Below are 22,669 nucleotides of genomic sequence, written 5' to 3'. Positions count from 1 at the left end.
CTTAAAGCCGGAAGAAATCAGGAAGCTGCTCTCATCATTAACGAAGAAAATCAGTCAGCTTCATGAATGAATACTGACCAGAACAGCCCAGTTGTTTGTATGACCGCTGCTAAAGAACTGGCCTGCTGTATTCTGATAAAATAAACAAAACAAGACACAATACATGTAATTATTTTTCATGTGATTCTGATATTTAGAAGCGAAATGATTAATTCAGCAGTGAAATAGGGTTTATAAAGAAACGTAGCAAGCTAACCGGAAGAGATTTATTTGATAAAATATAACGCAGAAATACACAAATACGGCAGGAAATCCGAAGCTAGAAATACAAATTGATACTCACCTCGATATTAATGCAGTCCGTAACTAAATACGTTACGAATAAACTTAATAAAGTGAGTAATTTCATTGTGCAGCGCTGTCAACACCGCCTGGATATCGAGGAAGTAAAAAGCCAACCTGCGCGACTACTTCCAGTACGAGACTTTTCAAAATAAAGGTTCACGAGAGACAACATTGTTTTAATTGAGTTCCATCAAATCAGGTAAAGTTCAGCTTTATTTAAAAAGCACAGAGGCTTAGGAATAATGAAAAATAGCCTATACTACTACTAAGAGTAGAAAAAGGTCCCAATTCTGCTTAATATCTAATACACACTTGATTCAGCTTAGATTTATCTAATATTATTGTTATTATTGTTGTTGTTGTTGTTATCATATTTGGAGTATTAGCTCACCACACCAGCTGGAATCTACTTCCTAATTATTAAAAAAAATTATATTTTTGATGTCTTGGCTGGGTCACTCAAAAGAGGCTTTAAATTCAAAAAGTTTTTCCTGATTAAATAAAAAATACACAAGAATGGCTTTATTTGAGCTGCATTGCCCAAAGGTCCAGATGCATTTAGAGCCTCAAAAGAACTTTTACTTTATTCATATAAATAAAGTAAAAGTCATACTATTATTAATAATACTTTTCTTTTAAGTCGTCTTGTGTCTTAAGCTACAACACAACAAAATAATAATTCATAAAATATGGATGTTTATTCTGGTGAACATATAGAAGATAATTGAAGTACGTGTAATTAAACGATGAGAGGAACACTTTCAAAGACAGTAATCAAGGTCGATCAAGATGACATATTAATGGATTTAATATGTCATCTGCAAGAGATTAAAGATGTTCATCTGTTCATTTATTTCTGCTCTATTCGTCTTCTGATTTTAATGTTGTCTGCTTTATTTACATGCCATCTATCAGAAAAATGAGAGATAAACATCATTTTATGATTAGTTCAACATTCAAACTGAACAGAAGACAAAGATTGGCTTCATGCTATTGTTTCTTTGACTGGTTTTGTTGTTATATTTTGAGATAATTGCTACTTCCTTATTAGTTACTGATTTGCACATCTTTGGATTCAAATACCCTCTCCTGCAATTTGGTAAAAAGCTAAGAGTAAGTGTTTAAATATCTGCTTGCTCTGAAAGGAGGAACTGTACAAAATGTCTTCATGCACGTCCAGCATAGAGTCAGCTTGATAAGCAGGCAGCATAAAACTCAGCTCTGTCAAACAGCAGGGTGTGTGATTTTAGAGAACTGAAAGCTACTCTAATCCCTACTGCTGCTGCTGCTGCTGCTTTTTGACCTGCTGTTTCCCTCACTTCCCCAACTCACAGCTCATTATATAATAATGAAATCTGTGAAGTGCAACTCAAGCTACTGTCTTAAACTTTTATATAATTTTTAATCAGAAAAGCAGGGAAGAGATTGGAAAGTGGGACAGACCAACAAAGCCTAAATATATAAAACAAACCTCTGAGATACTTTGGAGCCATACAAAGTGAACATTAATGTTTAAACCCAATAAAGTGATGGTACAGATTTTAAAATAATCAAGATTCACATTGATTGATTATTTTGAAGTTCATATTACTGGTGAAATGCAAATAAATTATTTTTTTTTTTCTCCCAAGAGCTTTTGCAGCGCTAGTGGCTCGTATTTTTTTCGACTGTAGGCAGACAGGAAGGAGGGTGAGGAGAAGACATGCGGCAAAGGTCGTCGTGACCCGGAGTCGAACCCGCGACGTCCGCGTCGAGGACCAAGGCCTCCAAGCGTGGGGCGTGCTAACCCCCTGCGCCACCACAGCACGCACCATACAAATAAATTTTACTTAGCTGATAATAGTTACACAGAAGTAAGTAAACTGCATCAACATAATAATATACCAAACTACACAGTTACTTTTTATGAATAGGCTACTAATATTTATTTTGTAAATATGAATTTAACCCAGGCACATTTTGAAAGGAGCCTTCTATCAACTTGGCCTTAAATGCCACTCAGAGAGAAAGAAGACAGTTGAAAAGCGGAAACCAGATTACAGTTTGCCAATGGACCCCTGAACAAAAACCAGATAATCAAAACACTCAAATGCTGAGACAATACCAGAAAGTTTCTGGAGAAAATTTTGAAATTTCTGATTTTGAAACGTCAAAAATGTGCTAGAAAAAAAATCTGAAAATTTTAGATTAATCTCAGAAATTTTCTAAACAAAAACTTTTTTCTTGGGAGGAAATTTACTCTATACGCTCGGCTTAAATTAATAGGTTGTAAGTCCGTGTCTTCCTACATCATTTATAAATATGCACTTTATAAGCTTGTCCCAATTTTCTTAGGTAGATTTGAGTTTTAAAATGTGATGGTGCATATTCAAACATTTCAGATTTTAATAAAAAGTCTGAATTTTGAAAAAGAAAAGTCACAATTCTGAGGGAAAAAACAGAATTCGAGTTTAGGGCCAATAAAATTTTTTTTAAAAATTAGATTCATCTTAATGTTCGAAAAAATAAAAACGAGCTCCAAAAGTCAAAACTTTTTACATTTTTCAGAAATTCTCTTAGTTTTTTCTAGCAAATTGTCGACTTTTGTAGCTCAGGAATGCCCTTTTTGGCTGAAATGTACTATTCTTTTCCTCTATGTACAATGACCTTAATATGCCGTTGTATAGATTTGCCTAATGCATAAACAATTTGCATGATTCTGAGAAAAAAAGACGTAATTCTGAGTTTAAGGGCAGAGGGTGTTTTCAGTGGCCCTCATCCTCTTTCGTGTGGATGCACTGTGCGTAAACATGAAGTTTCAGTTCTGACCGCAAACGCCACCAGGAGGCGTGGCGTGCGCTCTTCTGCATACAGAACCCGCAAGCCGCTGTCAGCAGAGCACAGGCTGTCCAAACCGGAGCAGCGCGCTGCAAGCGAAGCGCTGCGGGAGGCGAGAAAAAGAGTCCAACCGATCCACGCATCCGCACCACTGAGAAGGAGCAGGCGGAGGAAGAGGAGGAGGAGCAGGGCGGCGCGGTGGCATCACCTGCAGGAATCCACTTGAGAAGTCCGCAAGGACAGGAGCGGGGAAAATGCGCTGAAAGGAGATCTGTCACGAACTCGCTCATTAACCAAAGATAAATCAGAGGGAAAACAGGTGGGAAAAATCCGCCTCCGATAAGTTTTTCATTCAAAAATAAAGAGGAAATCCAGCTGGAGATGAATACCAACGATGCCAAGGAGTATCTGGCACGGAGGGAGATACCTCAGCTGTTTGAGGTGAGAGATGGAGCTGACATGATGTTTACTACATCATTTCAGTCTGAAGCGTTGTAATGTGCGCTGGAGAGGGTCTTATGTGTCATCTTTTACCAGTGAAGCAGAAAATATTACAGCTGAAAGCTTAAAAACAAGCGCATCATGCTGGTTTAATGATCCAGAAGCCGTTTTAAAAACTGCAGTTTAACAAGTATATAATGCATTTTAAGTTATTGCAGATCTTTAGCAGATAAACGTGAAAATAATGACTGTTTCTGCAAGAATGCAAGTATATTTAAACCATAATAAGTGGCAATCTTCTCACGTTTCTCTTACTTCTCACATAATTACGTTCTGAGTTTGCATGATTATTGATATAAGATTACTTCTGCTCAGAGGACAGTAAATTATCTCCTCCACTTAATTACAGTCAATCCCCACTGTGTTGTGTAGCTAATGTATGCAAGCAATCAGTGCAATCACTGCTGCTTATTTGCCGTCAGCTTAAATTACGTTAAGCAGCAAAGAGGCACATCATCATAGCTACTATTTTGGTACGTTCAAACAGCAACTGAGGCTCAGATGCTGTTTTCGTCATCTGTCTGACCAGAAAGTAAGTGAAACTTCTGGAGGCTTTTCAGGATGTATTAGAGGTGGAGGAAGGGTGGAAATCAAGAAGGAAGTCCCTGGGGAAAGTGTTGTTTTGGAACAGTTAGGGCAGAGGTTTTTCCTTTTTTTAATGGTAGCAATAGAAAGAAAAGGTTATCAGGGTCCTCACTGCGAAAGGACAAAATATTAACAAGCATTTTTGGTCTAGTTTCTTGTGGAAATATCTTAGTAGACTTGAAATGAGACAGAAACTAACTTATAAGTAACTTTTCAGCACAATATACTAGCTTCTTTTAGGAAATTAATTCCTTAATAATGGTTAAAAAATATTAGTTCCACTGCCAGAATATTTCATTTTTGACAAAACATTTTTCCAATTTTGTAAGCAGAGTAACCAAAAACTGTACTCAAGTATGAGTAGAGATACGTCAACATATTTGTACTCAAGTAAAAGTAAAAAGCAGCCGTCCAAGAAATTACTCAAGAAAGACTAAAAAAGTATTTGGTAAAACGTTTACTCAATTACTGAGTAACTTTTAAATTATCAATCATTTAATATTTAAAAATCACATCATCAGATGGACCAAAATATAAAGTTAACTGGACATTTTCGTATTTTAAGGATGAAGGTGACAATAATTCATATAAGTAACAAAAAAATAACAAAATCAGGCAAAATAAAATGTTTCCAAATCAGTTTCTCTCAATAAAAAAAACTTTTGAAACTTTAACAAAAACTGCAGCTGTGTGTCTTTTAAATGTTTGGTTAAAATATGTTTGCTCTTCATTCAGTGGGTAGAAAATCCAGAAATGTTACTCAAATAAGAGCAGAAATACTCTTATTTGAGTTACTCCTCTTTGAGTAAAATAAGAGTTTTAGGAATACTTTTACTCCTAAAAGTAAAAGTATTTTAAAAATATTCCTAAAACTATTCTTTTTCCAAAATGTTACTCAGGTAAATGAATTGAGTAAATGTACTAGATTCTGGTTATAAGTGAAATAATAGTGCTTTTTCATCAAAGTGAAGGAATTATTAACTCTAAAGATCCTGTATGTTGCTGAAAAGTTACTTATAATTTAGTTTTCCCTTATTTCAAGTGTAATAAGATATTTGCACTAAAAACTAGACCAAAAATACTTGGTAAGATTTTGTGTTTTTGCAGTGCTGCCCTGTTTTGCCAGACAGGGTCATGGACAAAATGAGATGATTGGTTCCCCAGCCAGAGACCAGACAGCAGGCAGGTTTTGAACTTTAGATCTCATCAGTTGCTCAGCTCCACTTTACTCCCACAGAACAACAACGACGCGCCGTCACCTCTCTTCTCTAACTACACCTCATCCTCTCCGCTCCCCACAGAGTCTGCTGACTGGTTTGATGTACTACCGGCCCGATGACCCCATCGACTACTTGGAAGGCTGTCTGAAGAAAGTCCGGGAGCTCGGCGGCACCGAAAAGGTGCGGTGGGACACTTTTGTGGGCCAGGAGAGGAAGTCCCTTCCTCCGCTCAATGGCGGCCAGTCGCGCCGGTCCCTCTTCAGAAACGGTGAGGCTGCAGAAAGACACGAGTTCAAGGTCGTTAAATGTGAAATACTTGTCCATAAAAGTAGGGAAATGTTTTATCACAAACTGTATTATCAGTGTTTCACTGATTATGTGGTACACCAACACAAAAGAGTGCAGAAACATGAAGAAATATATATTTATTTCAAACTGGTTTTTAAAAACAAAGAAAGCCAAAAACAAAATAATTAGTTTTCCACCTACTTTTCCTTTTGAAAAGGAGTAGGAAGAAACAAACACTTATTCGATCCTGCCTCTTATCTCAATTTAATCAAATATATTAATTACTGACTCAGTACTTATCAGAAATTTATGAATAAAAACATGTTGTGGTATTCATATGTCTATTCAGTTTGCTAAAGAACCAACAAATAAGTTATATACCATTAAAACCAAATAATTACAAACTGACTAGAAACTAGACCAAAATACTTGATAAGATTTTGTGTTTCTGCAGAATAGATTTTTTTATTAGCAGTTTAGACTGAGCAGTTTAAGGTCATTTAATGTGAATTTATCCACAAAACTAGGCACATGCCTAAATTAGAACCACATAAAATATATTTTTGTCCACTAGCAAACACAAAACTGCAATAAAAATGATTAAAAAGTAGTTACCCGGTCAAAGTCCTTGTTGGCCCCGCTCTCTAACCCGTGAACATTCGCCTCTGCCGGTAAATATCCCACAATGCACCTGTACATTTAAAATTTACAGGACAGCTGTGCACATGATCCAATCACATCCCTTATACTTTCCTTATGCATTTCAGTTCAAAACCCAGCCACCTTACCGTATTACCATGATGTAGTTTTTACAGCCATTTGTTACAGTGTATTTGGTCACAAACTGTATTTTGTTGATTATGTGATATAACAACACAAAATAGCGCCTAATTATACAGTCATAGAAACTGTATAATTACCAAGAAGCTGGTAATTATATAGTTATTAGTATGATTACCAACACAAAATCTTACCAAGTATTGTTGTACTTTCTAGTGCAAATATTTTAGTTAACTTAAAATAAGACAAAACTAACTTACATGTAACTTTTGAGCAACATACCGGAGCTTGTTTTAAGTCAATAATTCCTTAATATTGATTAGAAAAAGTACAAGTTCTACTTACAGATTATTTAACCAACAGCATGTGAAAATGTCGTATTATTGTATTACATTTACTTGAAACCAGCTCCTATATATTGCTTGCAAACTAGTTTTGTCTCATTTCAAGTGTATTGAGAAATTTGCAGCAGAAACTAGACCACAATACTTGGTAAGATCTTGTGTTAAGTTTGTGTAGTATATGCATTCATATTCTACCACAATGAGTAAAAACTTTGCTGAAATGCCTCAACAAGTTCTTCATATCTGTTTGACACTTTGGGTTTTGTTCCTCTTTGATTAGGTCAGTCTTGTTAGCTCCTCATAGTGTTTCTAGTTATGTTTATTTCATATAATTAGTTATTGTTACTCTAGTTTAATCAGTTTTCATTTCATTAGGTCTAATTATTCCTTAGTATTTGTATTTTTGCTTCCCAATTTGTCTTCGTAAAACAGCTGAGGCTCAGACTGAAGGGAGAGCTGGAGAGCTCATGTGAACTTCAATGTTTAAGTCTTACTGTAGATTCTTCATTATGTTTGACTACAGCATTTTAACACATGCATACTCTTTGATTTTAACCATTTAATTGTAGCTCTTTTGTAGAATTTGGGAACCTTATGTAAATATAGTTGCAGCCATTAAAAAAAGGTTTGATGTGACAGTGCAAAAATGCTTTTCATGTCTCAGCAGAGTTTCTGACTGTAAGGTGCTCATCAGAGAGACAATCTGGAGGAAGAAACTGTTTCTGCTTTTTGTAAATAATGCTCAGTATCGCCGATCTGAAGATAAAAAAAAAAGTCTAAACAGTTTGTGTCCAGGATGTGTGGGGTCTAACATTTACATTTATTATTCTAATATTAAAAAATGTAATGAAATACAGGGGACATGAATGCTTTATAGTTCTGACAAAAGAAGTAAAATTTTTTACAGCTTATATATAATTTAATAGCGAAAAATTGTCATAAAATGTATGTAAAAGAAATAAAATGTTTTTCTTTTGAAGAAAGCTAAAAGCATCCCATTCTGCTCCGTGTTTTAACAGTGAAGGGTGCTGACATTTGCAGAGCACCTTGAGGAGTTCATTCGCAGATCCTCTGTTTAGGCTCTTGTGTTTTCCTTTGAAGTACAGGAAGGAGAATAAGAGGTCTCTTCCGCTGGCTCTAATGTGATGTGTATCCATGTGCGTCACCCACTCTCACTCTCTGAAAAGTGCCAAAAGTGAGACACCTGAGCTCTCGCTGCAAAATTGATGGGTTTTTTTTGTTCTTTTTTTTCCCAGATAAGCCGTTTCCTGTGTGTCCAGTGTGCATTTAATTACCAACATGAATGAACTCTCTTCACTGGAGATAAACTTGTGCAGTTAATCAGTAATCTTTGCTGTCCTTTCAGCGGTTATCAATTGCAGTTACAACCCTGTGCAGGTGGATGCATTGCGGAAAAGCCCCGTTTATGCAAAACCTGGTCGAAATTTGCTAGGCAAAATCAAATTCAGTTACACAGTCAAAATCGGCATGCTTGTGTTTTTATTTAAACTTCAAAGCTTCCTCTCTTATTTTCTGAAGTACGGGGTTTTGGCTGCTTTGAAAACAAAGATCTGCAACATCCTGTGTGTGTCTGAGCAAGGAAAAAAATTACCTGCAGTTATTCTGGTTGTGCCACAAAACTTCACAGAGAGGTAGAGATCGTACAAATAAAAAACGCAGTGACTGGCAGGTTTACGATTTCAAGAAAGTATGTTGAAGAAAGCCTGAAAGCGGCAGTGTTTTGCTGAGCTGAGCGGCCGGCTGATGAGCGTTGTTGATAAATGGAGCTTGTGGCTGAAGCTCATATCTGCCATGTTTCAAAACCCTGACAAAAGGAAAATCTGCTCTGATGTCTTGATTTCATTCCTGCCTCCCAACTGATTTATGCCACTGCAAAAACACAAAATCTTACCAAGAATGTTTGGTTTAATGTTACTTTCTACAAATATCATAGTTTTGTCATATTTCTAGAGTACTAACTTACAAATAACTTTTCAGCAAAATATAAAAGTTTGTTATAAGTCAATTATTTATAATATTGATGAAAAAGTACTAGTTCCACTGGCAGATTATTTGTGTTGTGTCACTAAAAATTTCATTAAAATGTGTTGAGGATTGTGGTTATAATGTGGAAAAATTTACAAAAGTTCTAACGTTAGTCATATTATTGTATAGTAGAACATAAAAGTAGAAGGTAGCAGATTGTATCAGTAATTTGTAAATTTATTAATAGGATTAATGTTGTGACAGATATATAATCGATACTTTAATCACCAGGAACTGAATTATTTTGTTTTGTTTTGTCATGCAAGTTTTACTTGATTGGCCATTCAGACAATTTTCACTGTTAGTGTAAATACTGGTTGTATACAATGTTCACTATAAATATATGGCACTAGCAAGCAGTAAACTTCCACACTGTAAAAACAAAACAAAACAAAAAAAAAACATATCTAATTTACGGTAAAACACTGGCAGCTGTGGTTGCCAGAATTTTATCATATAAATACAGATTTTACTGTATTTATTTTTAAATACTTTTTTTTACAGTGATGTATCTGTCTGCTCCCTCTGTCAGTCATAATCTAGTCTTCTGATAAATTTGCCCATTTACTTTGTTGTAGGTCGACTACCGATTACATTGATTTATGAATGCAGTAAACTGTTAAAACATACAGATATGCTACACAGAACGATTAGCAACCTGTACTGAAGTAGCTCTGTTAGCATATGTAGCTAACATGTTGTTCTCTCTAATTTACGGTAAAGACAACTCATCAATTCCTAAAACGACTGAGACGTTTCAGGAATAGTCTTTTATCGATGTATAAATATAACTTTGTTTCAGAAATCTAAATTTATATAATCTTGTTGTTGTCTTTGTGCTACAGTTTTGCCCGAAAGCCCCAACTTCCCCTACAGACGGTATGACCGCCTCCCTCCCATCAGCCAGTTCTCCATCGAGAGCGACTCGGACCTGTCGGAGACGGCCGAGCTCATCGAGGAGTACGAGGTGTTCGACCCGTCCAGGCCGCGACCCAAAGTCATCCTCGTCATCGGTAAAGGAGCGCTGCCAAAACCCAGCATTTAGAGTGTGTTAAACGTCAGATGAGACGCAGAAAATGCGTGTGTGCGAGTGTGTGTTGCGTCAAAAACGGTCATAGGCGGAAAACCCGGAGAAGTCCGAAAAAATATTGGTAAAGTCTACAATTGTCTCCACAAAGAAATCATAAAAGAAACATTTGAATTTTAACAATATCAATATGAAAAGGCGAAAGAAACAAAGAACAAAATAAATCCGCCATTCATCAAAGAAAACAAATAAGAATACATTTTTAGATCCCCCCGCCATTTTTAAAGCAATGGTTCAGTCCAAAGTGTAGGAGGAGCAACAACAGCGCTGCTAACAGCACAGGCTCTGTTAGAGCCTCTGAAATGAGGAGCTGGCTGTGGCTAGGCAGCACAAAAACACTCTCCAATAAGTAAAAAGTTAAAGCAAAAGACGTGGAACTCATTTTATTTACTCTCATTGCTCAATAGGAAGAAACACATTAACAATAAAAATCAGACTGCAGTTTGTTGTTTCATTACTTTGGCCTTGGAAATCAAAACTAGCATAACTGGCTACATTGTTCTGATAGACTTAAGCATTTTTTGTCAAAGGTAGCAGATATGTCAATCATATTTAGCCCTTTAACGCTTATGTTAATGAGAAGAGTTTGAAATGGGAGGAAGTGGCTGAGTGTTAAAACTAGCCGACAGCTCGTTGTATGGGAGCTGCAGAGGAGAAAAAGAGCAGATAGAAAAACAGAAAATTATACCTTTATTTCTTACCATCAGTGTAGAACCACAAAAAAACATGAGGATATTTTTCAATAAAAACCCTGGTGCTTTGAGCGTTAAGTTTAAGTTATGATACTTCCCAGATATTTATTTCTACCTACTTATAGGTTCTTAGGCATCCAGGACATGGACAAATCAATGAGAAATTTTATTAAATGGAGTTACTTATTAAAACTTGTTTTTATTTCAAGCCTTAAGTTTTTGTAAAGTGACACTGAACCAAACCAAATATCGAAACATTTCAATATTAGTTTGACTTTTACGGTTCTCAATAGTTTGTTTACTGAGAAAAACACGTTTGATGTGCAATACCACTTGCTAGTCATTTCTGGTCCTGCAGCTTTAACACATCAAAAACTTTTTAATCCACGTTTTACATGACATTTCACTATAACTTTGCCACGCCCCCCAAAATTGATCTTAAGAAATTTCCCTGTTCATGGTCCCCCCCATCGATAATGAGATAGGATTTACTCTCTTGCAAACGATGCTCAGTGCTTTCATATTAAAGGATTTAGAAATGCAAAGATGCTAATGAAGTAAAACTTTGTGGTCTGGATAGGAATCTAAGTCCATTTCCTGGTATCCGAGCTCTCTTGTATCATCAGAGCTGATCTCGCTTCATGTTCGCTTCACGTTCCTCAGTGTTAATCTGATTTCCTTGGCTTGCTTGCTTTAAGCTGTCAAATAATCTAATTTATCTTGTTAATCATTTCCACAACAAGTCCTGAACCTATCTGAGCTCAAACGCAGCTTCAAGACCGTTTATAAAAGGTTAGAAGAAGCAAGAAAACGACTTCGGTCTCTTCTTGAGGACTTTTATTTGAATGGCTCTCTGTGGAGTGGCTGATGGGTGTTTGTCCTCGCAGCACAAAGTCAGTGCCTGTCCGTCGCTTTAAGAGCATGCTGTGCCCTGGTTTTGAAGGGAAAAGCAGCATGGCAGCTGCTGTCACGTCCACAGAAGATCATGGTGAATGTTTTGTGTGTCAGGTTTTGCAGAAAGCTGTTAGCTGCGAGGAGGATGTTAGGATGTGAAGAAGAATTACAAAATGCAAATACAAAGGACCTGGCATGATAACAAATTGTCCCAGAAGTTATTGCAATAAATGATAATATTGTTGTTTTGAGACCATTTTCAATTAGTGAAATGGTAATAATGCAAGAACACGATGTCAAAGATTAACAAACTTTAAGTACTAATGAACATGAACACTGGAACTGGAAAACATTTTAAATATCCAAAATAAATAATCAAAACAAATAAAATAGATACTAAAGTCCCTGTAAACATAACTGTCCTTTAAAAATGACTGAAGCTTTTTGTCAGCCAGTCTTTGGTAGAAAGAGAGACAAGAGAAAAAAAATTAATCATGCAAATGGAAATTAGTAGTTTTAATTTATCTCGCTATTAATGGATTAACTGGTTTTTGTGGCTTTCAAACAGACTTTTATTTTCCAAGTAACTATAAACAAAACATGTTTGTCTGAATCCCTATGAGGAAAAATAAAAATAAATACCTTCACAGTCCAGACTCATGTGAAATTCCCAAAATTATCAAATCAACATTTTCTGCCACTCTTATTAGTAAAAATGTGCAAAAACACAAAGTAAATTAATCTTTTATTTAGAAAACTCTCACCGAAAAAAGAAAAACAATAGAAATTTAATCTGAACACAATTCACGTTCCTGTTGAATATTTGCTTTTACAGAGAGAAGATCTTTTATCAGGGATCTTTGAACAATCTCTTTAGACCAAGGGCGTTCAAAGGATGGTCCAGGGGCCATTTGCGGCCCCTGCACTCATTTTGTGCGGCCCATCCAAACACAATTCACAAATAAATTAAATAAATTGGGACAAAACTACAATTTAAACAAATATCTTATTGAAAAGGTTTGATGCAACATAAAATGATCATTTTTTAAAAAACTTTCTGGTTTCCTTCTGTTGTCATGGTAACTAGGACCACATCTATTCATTGACTTTATAATCTAAAGCACATAAATCTGCTTTTAATTTCTGTATTAAAAGTTGGCTTAATACAGTTACTGTTTTCAAATGAAGAGCTAGTGTTTGTTTTTATTGCTGAGAACAAACAAAATATTTTTTCTGTTTTCTTAAATCGAGGCCAAAATAAAAAGCAAACTGCATACCTGTCATTTAACAAGGAAAATCCATTTAAAGTTTTGGATCAGTCAGATTCCTACCAAAAAAAGAAGGAAGAAACTGATTATTTCATTTGCTTAATTAAAATAGTTTAGCAAAGTTCATTGTTTAGTAGTTAAAAATAAAAGCAACATTTTTGGTGATTTTAGTTTTTAAAAATTATATGGATCAATTGTACAATTGCACATCTTTGAAAAGCATTAGTAGAGACTCCTGCACAACCAACACATGGTTTCTGGATGGTAAATCAGCAACAAAACATTTGTTTTTTCCAGCAGCCATTGTACAGCACAGGCAGGGTAAAACCAGCTGACCAATCATGTTGGAGTTTCACTGAGGTTGCTAGGTAACAGGCTGAGCTTCACTGGGGCTGCCAGGTAACAGTGAAGTTCCCCGTTGAATGTGACTTAGTTGGAATTTTTTTTTTTGAAAAGGTCAATTTTCCAGATTGCCAAAAAAAACCCGGCTGAGTCTTTTTTTTTAAAACACTTGGGCTGCTGTTAGAAACAGCAGAGATGGAAATATAAAAACATGTAAAATGTTAATCTTACATAACAGTTCCGCTTTAACACGCTGTTGTAACTGGGATAAAACAGAACTGACTCCAATAAGATCCTGGAAAGTGCTGGAAATCAAAAGTGCTTCTGCATGAGAATGCACCAGAGCAAACATAATTTTATTATGGATAAATCAATCCGTGAAACCTAAATCGTCTGAATGTTATTTTATTTCTGACACACTATAGTCTCAACCTGGAAAAACTCTAGCAGAAATTTTCAGAAACCTGGAAATGAAGCAAAACTCTCAGAAAAAAGAGCATTCAGATTTCCACAAGGTTTCCCTCGGCGTGTAAAATTATCTTACTCAAGTTTCTGTTTTTCTTCATCAACCTTCAGGCAGTTTTACTCAAAATATGACCTTTATAAGGGTCTGTCACTGTTCATTTTGCTGAAATATAATCACTTTATGTTTGCAATTCTGCTTTAGGTTGATAAAAAATGTTGACACCATTAATCCAAAGATATTCGGTGAGAAAATATGATTTCTTTATGTCCTCCTCCTCCTCCACAAACACACACACTTAATCACACACAGGCCTGATTCCTCTCACCCACACACACGACAACAAACCTCCCCAAAAACATCAACAGCTCTCTCTTTCTCCCTCTGTGCTCAGGTGGCCCTGGCAGCGGCAAAGGAACACAGAGCCTGAAAATCGCCGAGCGCTACGGCTTCCAGTACATGTCTGTGGGCGAGCTGCTGAGGAAGAAGATGATCCACAATGCCACCAGCAACAGGAAGTGGAGCCTGATCGCCAAAATCATCACCAACGGCGAGCTGGCGCCGCAGGTAGCCGAGAAACAGAGACAGAGACGTGTTGGCAGGGGGGGCGGGTGAGATGGACTAAATATTTTGGGAGAAATAAGCGGCATGTCCAGACACTCGGGTCAGGTTGTTATCACAGCATGAATGCAGCGAGGAACTAATTGGCAGAAGGCGCACGACAAGCATGCTGGAGAGAGAGGATGTTTATCTGTCTTATTAGCATCCATCTTTCTAAGGTAATTACTCAGCTTGGAAGAAAATGAGCGCTGACCCCCTCCCGTGACTGTTTACGCTTCACTCTTTCTAACAGAGTACCTAGCATAATTACAACACAATAACATATCCCCAGTTCAGCGTCTGACATTAACTGGATTCACCTCAGAGGGGTTTTTTTTCCCTGCACAGCTTCTACCTGTTATTAAAAACCAACTCAGAGCAACATCTCAAACAATAGAGAGCAGGAACTTTCGATAAAAACAGCTGCAGCTGAGATTAAACCGGCAAATGCTCAGCAAAACACAACAGACATTTTCTTTACGTCTTAAATCAATCAATTACTCAAATTTTATTTGTATAGCACATTTCAGCAGCAAGGCATTTCAAGGTGCTTTACAGCATATCAAACACAGAAACACAAAGTCATCAAGTGGGGGGTTCTTGCTCTTGCCTCCATAAAAGGTTTACCGGTTACACACCTACTGTGTTATATGGACTGAAATACCTGTTGATATTTTTATTCCCACTCATGCTCACAATCATGCAGTTTAAAACGATGTAGACAGCATTTTAATGGGCTTCTGGCACGGGGCTCCGTACACATCTTTCACAGAATTTCGCTCAGGGACTCCGCCGTCCCTCACGGATTTTTGTGCAATTCTATGGTACCTGTTAGTGTCTAGAATTTACAGGGTTTCCGTTACGCGCAATGAATTAAAGTCTAATTTTCAGTTTGGAGTCTCTCTTTAGATTTCTCTTCATCTTTAATGCTGCAGTATGGAACTTTTACAAAAATGTTTTTTCCACATTTGTTAAAACTAACCATGTTGTGACAATATCACAATATCCTCCCTGAGCTGCTAATGCAGTCTGAAGTAATGAACAGCTCCCGGTCAAAAACAGCCAATCAGAGCCAGGAGGTTGGTCTTAGTCAATCGATATCATGTACTTGCTGCTAAATGTGCTAATGGTGGAGAAACAACTTACCGTTACAGGAAAACCATTTTTCAGTGGCTATGCTAGCTTGAGGATATGCTATCGGGAAGAAGCTCTACCATAGCAAAGAGAAACACAGGAAGATGATTGGCAGCACTAAGGCCAACCCCTGGCTCTGATTGGTTGTTTCTAGTTAGCACTGGGAGAAGCAGAGGAGCTCAGTTTTTTCAAAAAGTATCTATCTCATACTGTACCTTCATGACAAAGTGACAGTTTAAACAAATATGGAAAATATATGTAATTTTTTTTGTTAAAAAACGTTACATACTGCTGCTTTAAGCTGTCAGATAATAACAGTTAAATCCTCACAAGTGGAGTGAAAACTGTGGATAAAACAGCATAGATCACATCACCAGTTTGGCAGTATTTCAGACACTTAAAACAAAAAAATTAATCAATAATTATTGATTTCAACTGATGTGACATGCCTATATCATTTTTCAGCCCTAGACTGATGGATTATAGATATTAGAGAGTATATGTAAGTAATACTCAAAACCACCTGAGTGATCAATCACGTTTGCTCTTATTGTAAAATATTCTACTCCATGTGTTATAATACCAAACAGGTGGAGTAACTCCACTCGTTTTTCATTGAAAACATCTCCAGAGGATGGTTTTTACGACCTAGTGATGTGTTGCCGTCGCTGCGAGGTCGTGACACAGACGTAAGCCTTGGACCTCGTCATAAAGAGCCCGTTTTAGCTTGAGGATTCTCATAAATTATCCGCACTAACCGCCTTAGTCATCGTTCATCTTCCTTCTCCTGACATGTCTATGACATTAGTTTGCCCTTGCAGCGGTTCAGTCGAGATGAGGCAAACAGCAAAGTAGGCCAACCAGCAATCATAAATCAAAAAGTGGCTGCTTGGCGTCGGTTCATACTGTAAGTTTTGGTTTATGAATTAAATTACTAAGTTGTAGCTTTAGTTATTCCTACATTTTTCTTGCTGTTGCATAGGGAGTTAGCTAAGATTGAGCGTGCCTTATATGAAAAAAAAATTGAAATTTTCACCAGAAATTTCTGCATTATTGGCTTTTTATCTGATAGACCAGCAGAAAAATCATTCATTAGTGAAGTAAACAGAAAATTGAGACATAGATTTCTAATTTTGTTTTGCAGAAATCAGTGAAGTGTGTTGTGCATCTATTTTCCATCCTACTTACTCTGATAAGTCTAGATAAAACCCAGTGCAACTAATTAGTTAATGGAGTCCATCTGTGTGTAGTTTATTCTCGGTATAAATCCAGCTGTTCTGAAAACACCACAGATGTCTTTTAAATGTTTGAGGTTTTTTGCTGAGCAACAGACAGGTCAGAGATGAAGTTGTGAGGAAATTTTGTTTCTAAAAACAAGATTTGCTTCTAAAATAATGTTGAAAGCTTTAAACATCTCAGAGAGAGATGTGCAACACCTCATCTCAATATGGAAACGTGTAGAACGACTGCAAATCAACCAAAAATTGGCTGATCACCTAAACTGACTGCATCAAAAAAGCAGAAAAGAAACAGATGGTAGCTCTAAGAAATTGCAAATGAGAGAAAATATTTTTAAAAAAGTAGCCTTTGTTTCAATCATCCCTTTTGATGGAGTAATTATGAAGATATAGTCATAATGTTACTAGAAGACACACACAATTTTATCAGAAGTAGGTCTTAAAATGACAAGAAAAAAATTGTTTTATGGAGAAAAAACTTGCATAATTACTTTTGTTATTTTTCTGTTGTCTCATAAAATTACTACTTTATTCTCCTATTATCACAACTTTGTTCTGGTAATAATAATACTTAATTCTCGTGTTTTTGTAACATTGTGACTTTATTCTTGTAAAAAATGTTTACAAAAATCACAGTCTAGCCCTTAAATTTTGTCATAGGCTTGAACTCAAAGTCCAAATAAACAGAGGTTGTTTAATAAACAAAACAAAGTGCTTGTAAAGCAAAATGAGCGTGGTGAAAAAAAAAATCCAGATTTTCCAAAAATGAAATTTTCAAAACCTAAAACTTAAATGGATCAATTAAATGAATTTAACACCCAGCCCTACATAAAACAAAATTTTCCGCCTACATGATGTACAACTAATGATCAACATCACCCCGAACACAACTCTTCAACTCTGAATATGAGGTGGCAGCATCATACTGCACAGTTAAAAACAAACAAACAAACAAAAACATACTTTTTTACGGTAAAATACCATCAGCTCTAGTTGCCAGAATCCACCATAAAATTCCAGGTAAAACTTTTTTTCCCTTCACAGTTAAATGTCTTTCTTGTTAATTTTGCAGTGAAAAATGGTGCTGGAGTCAATATTTTACCATAAAAGAAAATGTTTTAAATGTGTTTATCCACAAATAGACATGAACACAACCTGTAAAATTAATGTACAAATGTAATATATGCAAATTATTGTTTTCACTGATTAATTTACCGGTACATCAAATCAACTGTTTTAAATTGTCTTACAGTTTATAGATTTTTCCTGTCACAATTTTACTGTTAATTACCGTTGAACATACAGATATTTTTGTGGAAATGCGTCAAGATGCTCAAGCTTTACTGAGATTGAGTTATTTTACAATGATGATTAATCAAAATGTCCTAGAAGGCTTGGATTTGAATGAAAATGTTTTTCTAAACAGTGTCGACTTAGGAGGGATGAACTCAAATGAACTTTTCAGATTTTTATTTCTAAATTCATGAATCATGAATGTTTGTGGTCGTAAGGTGACAAAATGTGAAAAGAAGCGACTTCTACAAGGCACTATTCAGGCTCGATTGAAAAAACTTCAGTTATGTTCATCACATAAACACATTTTTCTAAATGTAATTAGAGCTGTAATAGCGCTGAAGTTGCAAATGATCCAATAAGGCTGAAAGCGCAGATGAAGCAGCACTTCACTCTGCCAAAAGCTGTTTGTCTCTCTGAGCCTTTTTCTCAGCAATCCCACCTGTCCTCTGAAAGGAAGCTCTTGGACTGTCGACAGCCAGCTCTAAAATTAAACACAGAAAGCACAATTGCTTTTATTCTCTTAGTCTGTGAAGTATCTTCATCTTAGGAGAGCTTCAGCAGAGAAAAGGGCAGTTTTAGAACCAGCGTTGCATTATTCTGAGGAGTTGGTTTTCCTCACACTTCCAGCCATTTACAGTCTATCTTAATAAAACCATTTTGATCTTTAGATTAGTTTGAATCCCTGCATGGATGGCAGCTTGCATTTGGAAACTAAACGCCTCGGTTAGTCGGGTTATTTTTAGACCAGAGCATTGCATCATGCATCTCTGCCATACTGCAAATTACTTTCTGCCCAGAGAGATGCGTTCGAACATGTTGACCTCCTCCAGCCATGGGGAAGTAAGTGATGCTAAAAGAAGTTAACATCCTGTGGCTTCAGGAGGTCGTCGCTCTGCCGCAGTTACAATCATTAAAGAAACCATTAGATAAAGATGAACACATCAGTGGAAATTGCACAAGTTGAACAACTTCCTCTTCAGTCACCTGTTGTCACGTTACTGCAACAAACTTTACTAGTTTTCATCAATTAAGTTTATTTGCATAGTACATTTCAGCAACAATCGTCAAGTGCCGACGTTACACATCAAAATGTTGATCAATGTTTTATTTATAATGAAAAAAAGCGACTCTAAACAGGTGGGATTTTAGTCTAGATTTAAAGAATCTCAGTTTTTCGGCTGTTTTGCAGTTTTCTTTAAGTTTGTTCCAGATTTGTGGTGCATAGGAGCTGAACGCTGCTTTTCCATGTTTGGTTCTGGTTCTGGGGACACAGAACCAGAACCAGAACCAGAAGACTTGAGAGGTCTGAAAGGTTGCTATGACGACAGCAGATCTTTAATGTATTGTGGTGCTTAGCCGTCCATTGATTTATAACGGCGCGTTCACACCAGACGCGTTTTGCGCGTCAGGCACGTCTGGCTTACATTCAAAGTTTGTGTGGAGCGTCGGACGCGCATTGGACGGGCTCCTCACGTCAAATACTCAAAACAATGCAAATGCAAATTATTGTTTTCACTGATTAATTTACCAGTACATCAGATCAACAGTTTTAAATTGTCCTACAGTTTAAAACTGTTGAAAACTGTTCAAACCGCAGCGTGATTTGGACCGCTAGACACTCAAAATGAGCCACAATGGACCCTCGACGCGCCTCCACACAGACTATGACAGTTAACCAGACTAACATTCAAAACGCGTTTACTGTGAACACTCCATAAAACAACAGTACCGTATTTTCCAGACTATACAGAGCACCTCACAAAAAGCCGCACCTACAAAGTTTAAAATAAAATAAAAAAACAACTGGAAACGTACATATATAAGCCGCACCGGGCTATAAGCTGCTGGTATCTCCACCGCTCTTGGTTTTTCACAAGGAAAATAAATAAATAAATCTATCAAGGACGCAGCCCTCTGTCTCCAACGCCGAACCATGGATTTGTTCACGCCGAGCTTACACACAGAGGCTCTATTTCCTTCCTGTTCTACCAGATCGATAGCCTTCAACGTAAAAGCTGCATTATAAAAACTGTTTTGTGTGGTTTCTATGATGGGGGGCATAAGTTTGAAAACATTTCTCCGTCGTGCCTGCTCCTAGCATGTGCTAAATGAAAATGAGCGCTTTCGTCTTTGATTTCCAATTTTGACTTCCAATGATTCACTTCCTGCTAAAGCGCCCCCTGGCGGTCGAAGAAAAATCCACAGAAAAGCCGCACCGGGCTGCAAGCCGCATGGTTCAAGAGTGGGAAAAACGTAGCGGCTTATAGTCCGAAAAATACGGTATTTTAAATTCAATTCTCTGAATCTGAATATTTTTTTGTTAAGCACTGTAAATTATTTTTTATAATCTGTTGCTGAAATGATTCTCCCTAAGGAAAACACCTACCAGTTCTGTTATTTGTATTGATCCAGAAACTAATGACCGCCCTGCAGATATGGCAGAATCTCTTTTATTGCTTTTTATTAAAAATAAATAAATAAAACCTCAACAGCTTAGGCACTGGATGAAGGCACATATGAATCAAGTTGCTTTTGTTATTTCTTTCAGGAAACCACAATAACCGAGATCAAGCAGAAGATTATGAAGATCCCAGACGCCAACGGTATCGTCATAGACGGTTTCCCTCGAGACGTTGGACAGGCCCTGTCCTTTGAAGACCAGGTGAGTGTTTGTTATTGGACCCATCTGTCTTCGTCCGTCTCTAGGATGATATTCCCACGTTTACTTTTTCAATCACTTAAAGGAAAAGTAGTGTCTGCAGGGTTATTATCACTCAAGGATTTCATGGAAGCCGTCGTGCTCTCGACCACAAGACAACATGTTGCTGTGGAAACGTTCAGAAATAACCAGAAAGTCGTACTTGTAAGCATGAGCTGCAAGCTTAATAAAGTATGCAAATGAGGCAGACTCAGTCCAGTTTTCTGCCTCAGATGTGAGAACGGCATCATCAGCTGCTCTGTGGGTTGTGTAACCCCACAGGTTATTTAATGCGTTTGATATCAGGAGCTGAGCAACATCACAGCATCACTGTAAAGGCATTTAGACGCCCTGATGTCCACGCAGTAATGCCAATAAAGGTACTTTAAAAGTTTAAAAGGGAACGATTGTGCAAAATTTACATTTTGCACGTTTTTTGGATCTTAACTGATTTTAAATACAAACATCCAGTCGTTTCTTGGCAATAAGTTAATGTTTTTTGGTGTCCGTTTCAAAAACCTTCTGAATGTAGCAAATTAGCAGGTGCTGCCCGTTACTTAGCAACCCCAGTGAAGGCCAGCCTGTTACCTGGCAATCCAAGCAGAGCTCCAGCATGTTTGGTCAGCTGATTTTTAGGTTTTTATTTTTGTTTTCACATTATATGCTCCTCTCCCCCCCAAAAAAGTCACATTTTCAACAAGAAAGAAGAAAGAAAAAAAATCCCACCCAACAAAAAACCAACATCCCCATAAATACTGTCACCTACAAGTATGACATGTATGTAGCAAAGAAAATAAAATTTAAGACAATATAAAAACCATTGTCCATGGAACCACTATTCAGCCAAAATTTCAAGGGTTTGTTAGTCAGCTTGTTTTTAATTCAATTCAAAAATACTTAACCAAAGGAAATTAAATAATTTTTTCCCGTGCTATGTGTTGCACAATGACTGCTGGAAAAGACAAGCGTTTTCTTGTTGCTTTACCATCCAGAAACCACTTACTTCATTCTTGTTGGTTGTATAGGAGGCTCTACTTCTGCTTTTCAAAGCTGTACAGTTGTATAACTGTGTATTAGTTTGCACCCATTTTCACACGTGAGTGTAAAGATTGAGTTTCGGGGGAGTGGTCTGCGGCTGTTTATTTTAATTTAAAGGGACAGAAGGTCCTAAAACAGCTCATTCTGAAAGGAGCTCAAAAGGAGTTCAGACTAACATTTCATTATCTAAATATGATTTTGTGTAAAAAATGTAATGAGTATGTTCTTGTAAACCATAGTCCTATTCTAACATGTTCAAAGATACTTAATAGGTTACCGTTAAAGCCTGTGAGAGTTAAATGAAACATGTATCAAAAATTGCATCTGGAGAATTTCTCATAGTTTTTAATGTATATCTTTTGGTTACGAAACTTGGATTATTTTTGGGCAAGTTTTTGTATAAACTGTTGCTCTTTAGTTGTACAACATTGGTAAAATGGTCTGAAAAGTCGACCACATTCAGCAGCTAAATTACTAGAGGACGCTACTTACATCTGAGCAAAGTCAAAGTTACACCATCTGATTAAGAAACGTTCTGCCAATCCCTAACTAAGAATCAAATTGAGACTTTTTAAAAATCAGTTTGACAACTTGTATTAACCACTAGCACCATTTTCTGAGGTGTATAAAGTTTATAAAGGCGTAGAAAGTGGAGCAGAGGACATTGATCCTCATGCTGAGTTGAAATCCTTGGATTTGAGACCAGCATGTTTTCTCCCCTTCTCTCTTTGCCTGTTTCCAGTCTGACTACTCTCAGAAACGGCCCTGAGCACCACAAGGATAAAAAAAATAAATAAAAAACACTTTCTTGGCGCTGTAGATAAAGTCCTGCTTGGCTGAGTAGACATAAAAATCACATTTTCAGTTCAGAAATCTCTTATTTGATTACAGATTCTGATAAGTGGCAGTTCTGATTTACAGGAGGATCATTTAAGTGCTTTAATTTTTGGCCCAGTGTTTATTTTTATTGCTGAGAAACAAGATACAATTCTA

At 36.8% G+C, this 22,669-nt stretch overlaps 2 protein-coding genes across 3 annotated transcripts in view; one reads left to right on the top strand and one right to left on the bottom strand.

The window, feature by feature from the left end:
- Nucleotides 1–477, bottom strand: part of pigk (phosphatidylinositol glycan anchor biosynthesis, class K) — an 88,414-nt gene extending 87,937 nt beyond the window's left edge. For both annotated transcript variants that reach the window (XM_028020347.1, XM_028020346.1), the window contains exons 1-2: nucleotides 344–477; nucleotides 79–132 (exon numbers count right to left, since the gene is read on the bottom strand). In XM_028020347.1, the coding sequence (XP_027876148.1) occupies nucleotides 79–132; nucleotides 344–409 (120 nt within the window). In that variant the 5' untranslated portion in view covers nucleotides 410–477. The remainder of the gene's footprint in view (nucleotides 1–78; nucleotides 133–343) is intronic.
- A 2,720-nt stretch (nucleotides 478–3,197) lies between these two features.
- The window catches only part of ak5 (adenylate kinase 5), a 98,582-nt gene continuing 79,110 nt past the window's right edge, over nucleotides 3,198–22,669 (top strand). The window contains exons 1-5 of the mRNA XM_028020858.1: nucleotides 3,198–3,603; nucleotides 5,550–5,736; nucleotides 9,772–9,939; nucleotides 14,067–14,239; nucleotides 20,489–20,602. Of these exons, the coding sequence (XP_027876659.1) occupies nucleotides 3,544–3,603; nucleotides 5,550–5,736; nucleotides 9,772–9,939; nucleotides 14,067–14,239; nucleotides 20,489–20,602 (702 nt within the window). The 5' untranslated portion in view covers nucleotides 3,198–3,543. The remainder of the gene's footprint in view (nucleotides 3,604–5,549; nucleotides 5,737–9,771; nucleotides 9,940–14,066; nucleotides 14,240–20,488; nucleotides 20,603–22,669) is intronic.

This window comes from Xiphophorus couchianus, chromosome 6 (assembly GCF_001444195.1).
Source record: "Xiphophorus couchianus chromosome 6, X_couchianus-1.0, whole genome shotgun sequence".
NCBI classification, from domain to species: domain Eukaryota; kingdom Metazoa; phylum Chordata; class Actinopteri; order Cyprinodontiformes; family Poeciliidae; genus Xiphophorus; species Xiphophorus couchianus.
This window is presented reverse-complemented; position numbering and strand designations above follow the sequence as displayed.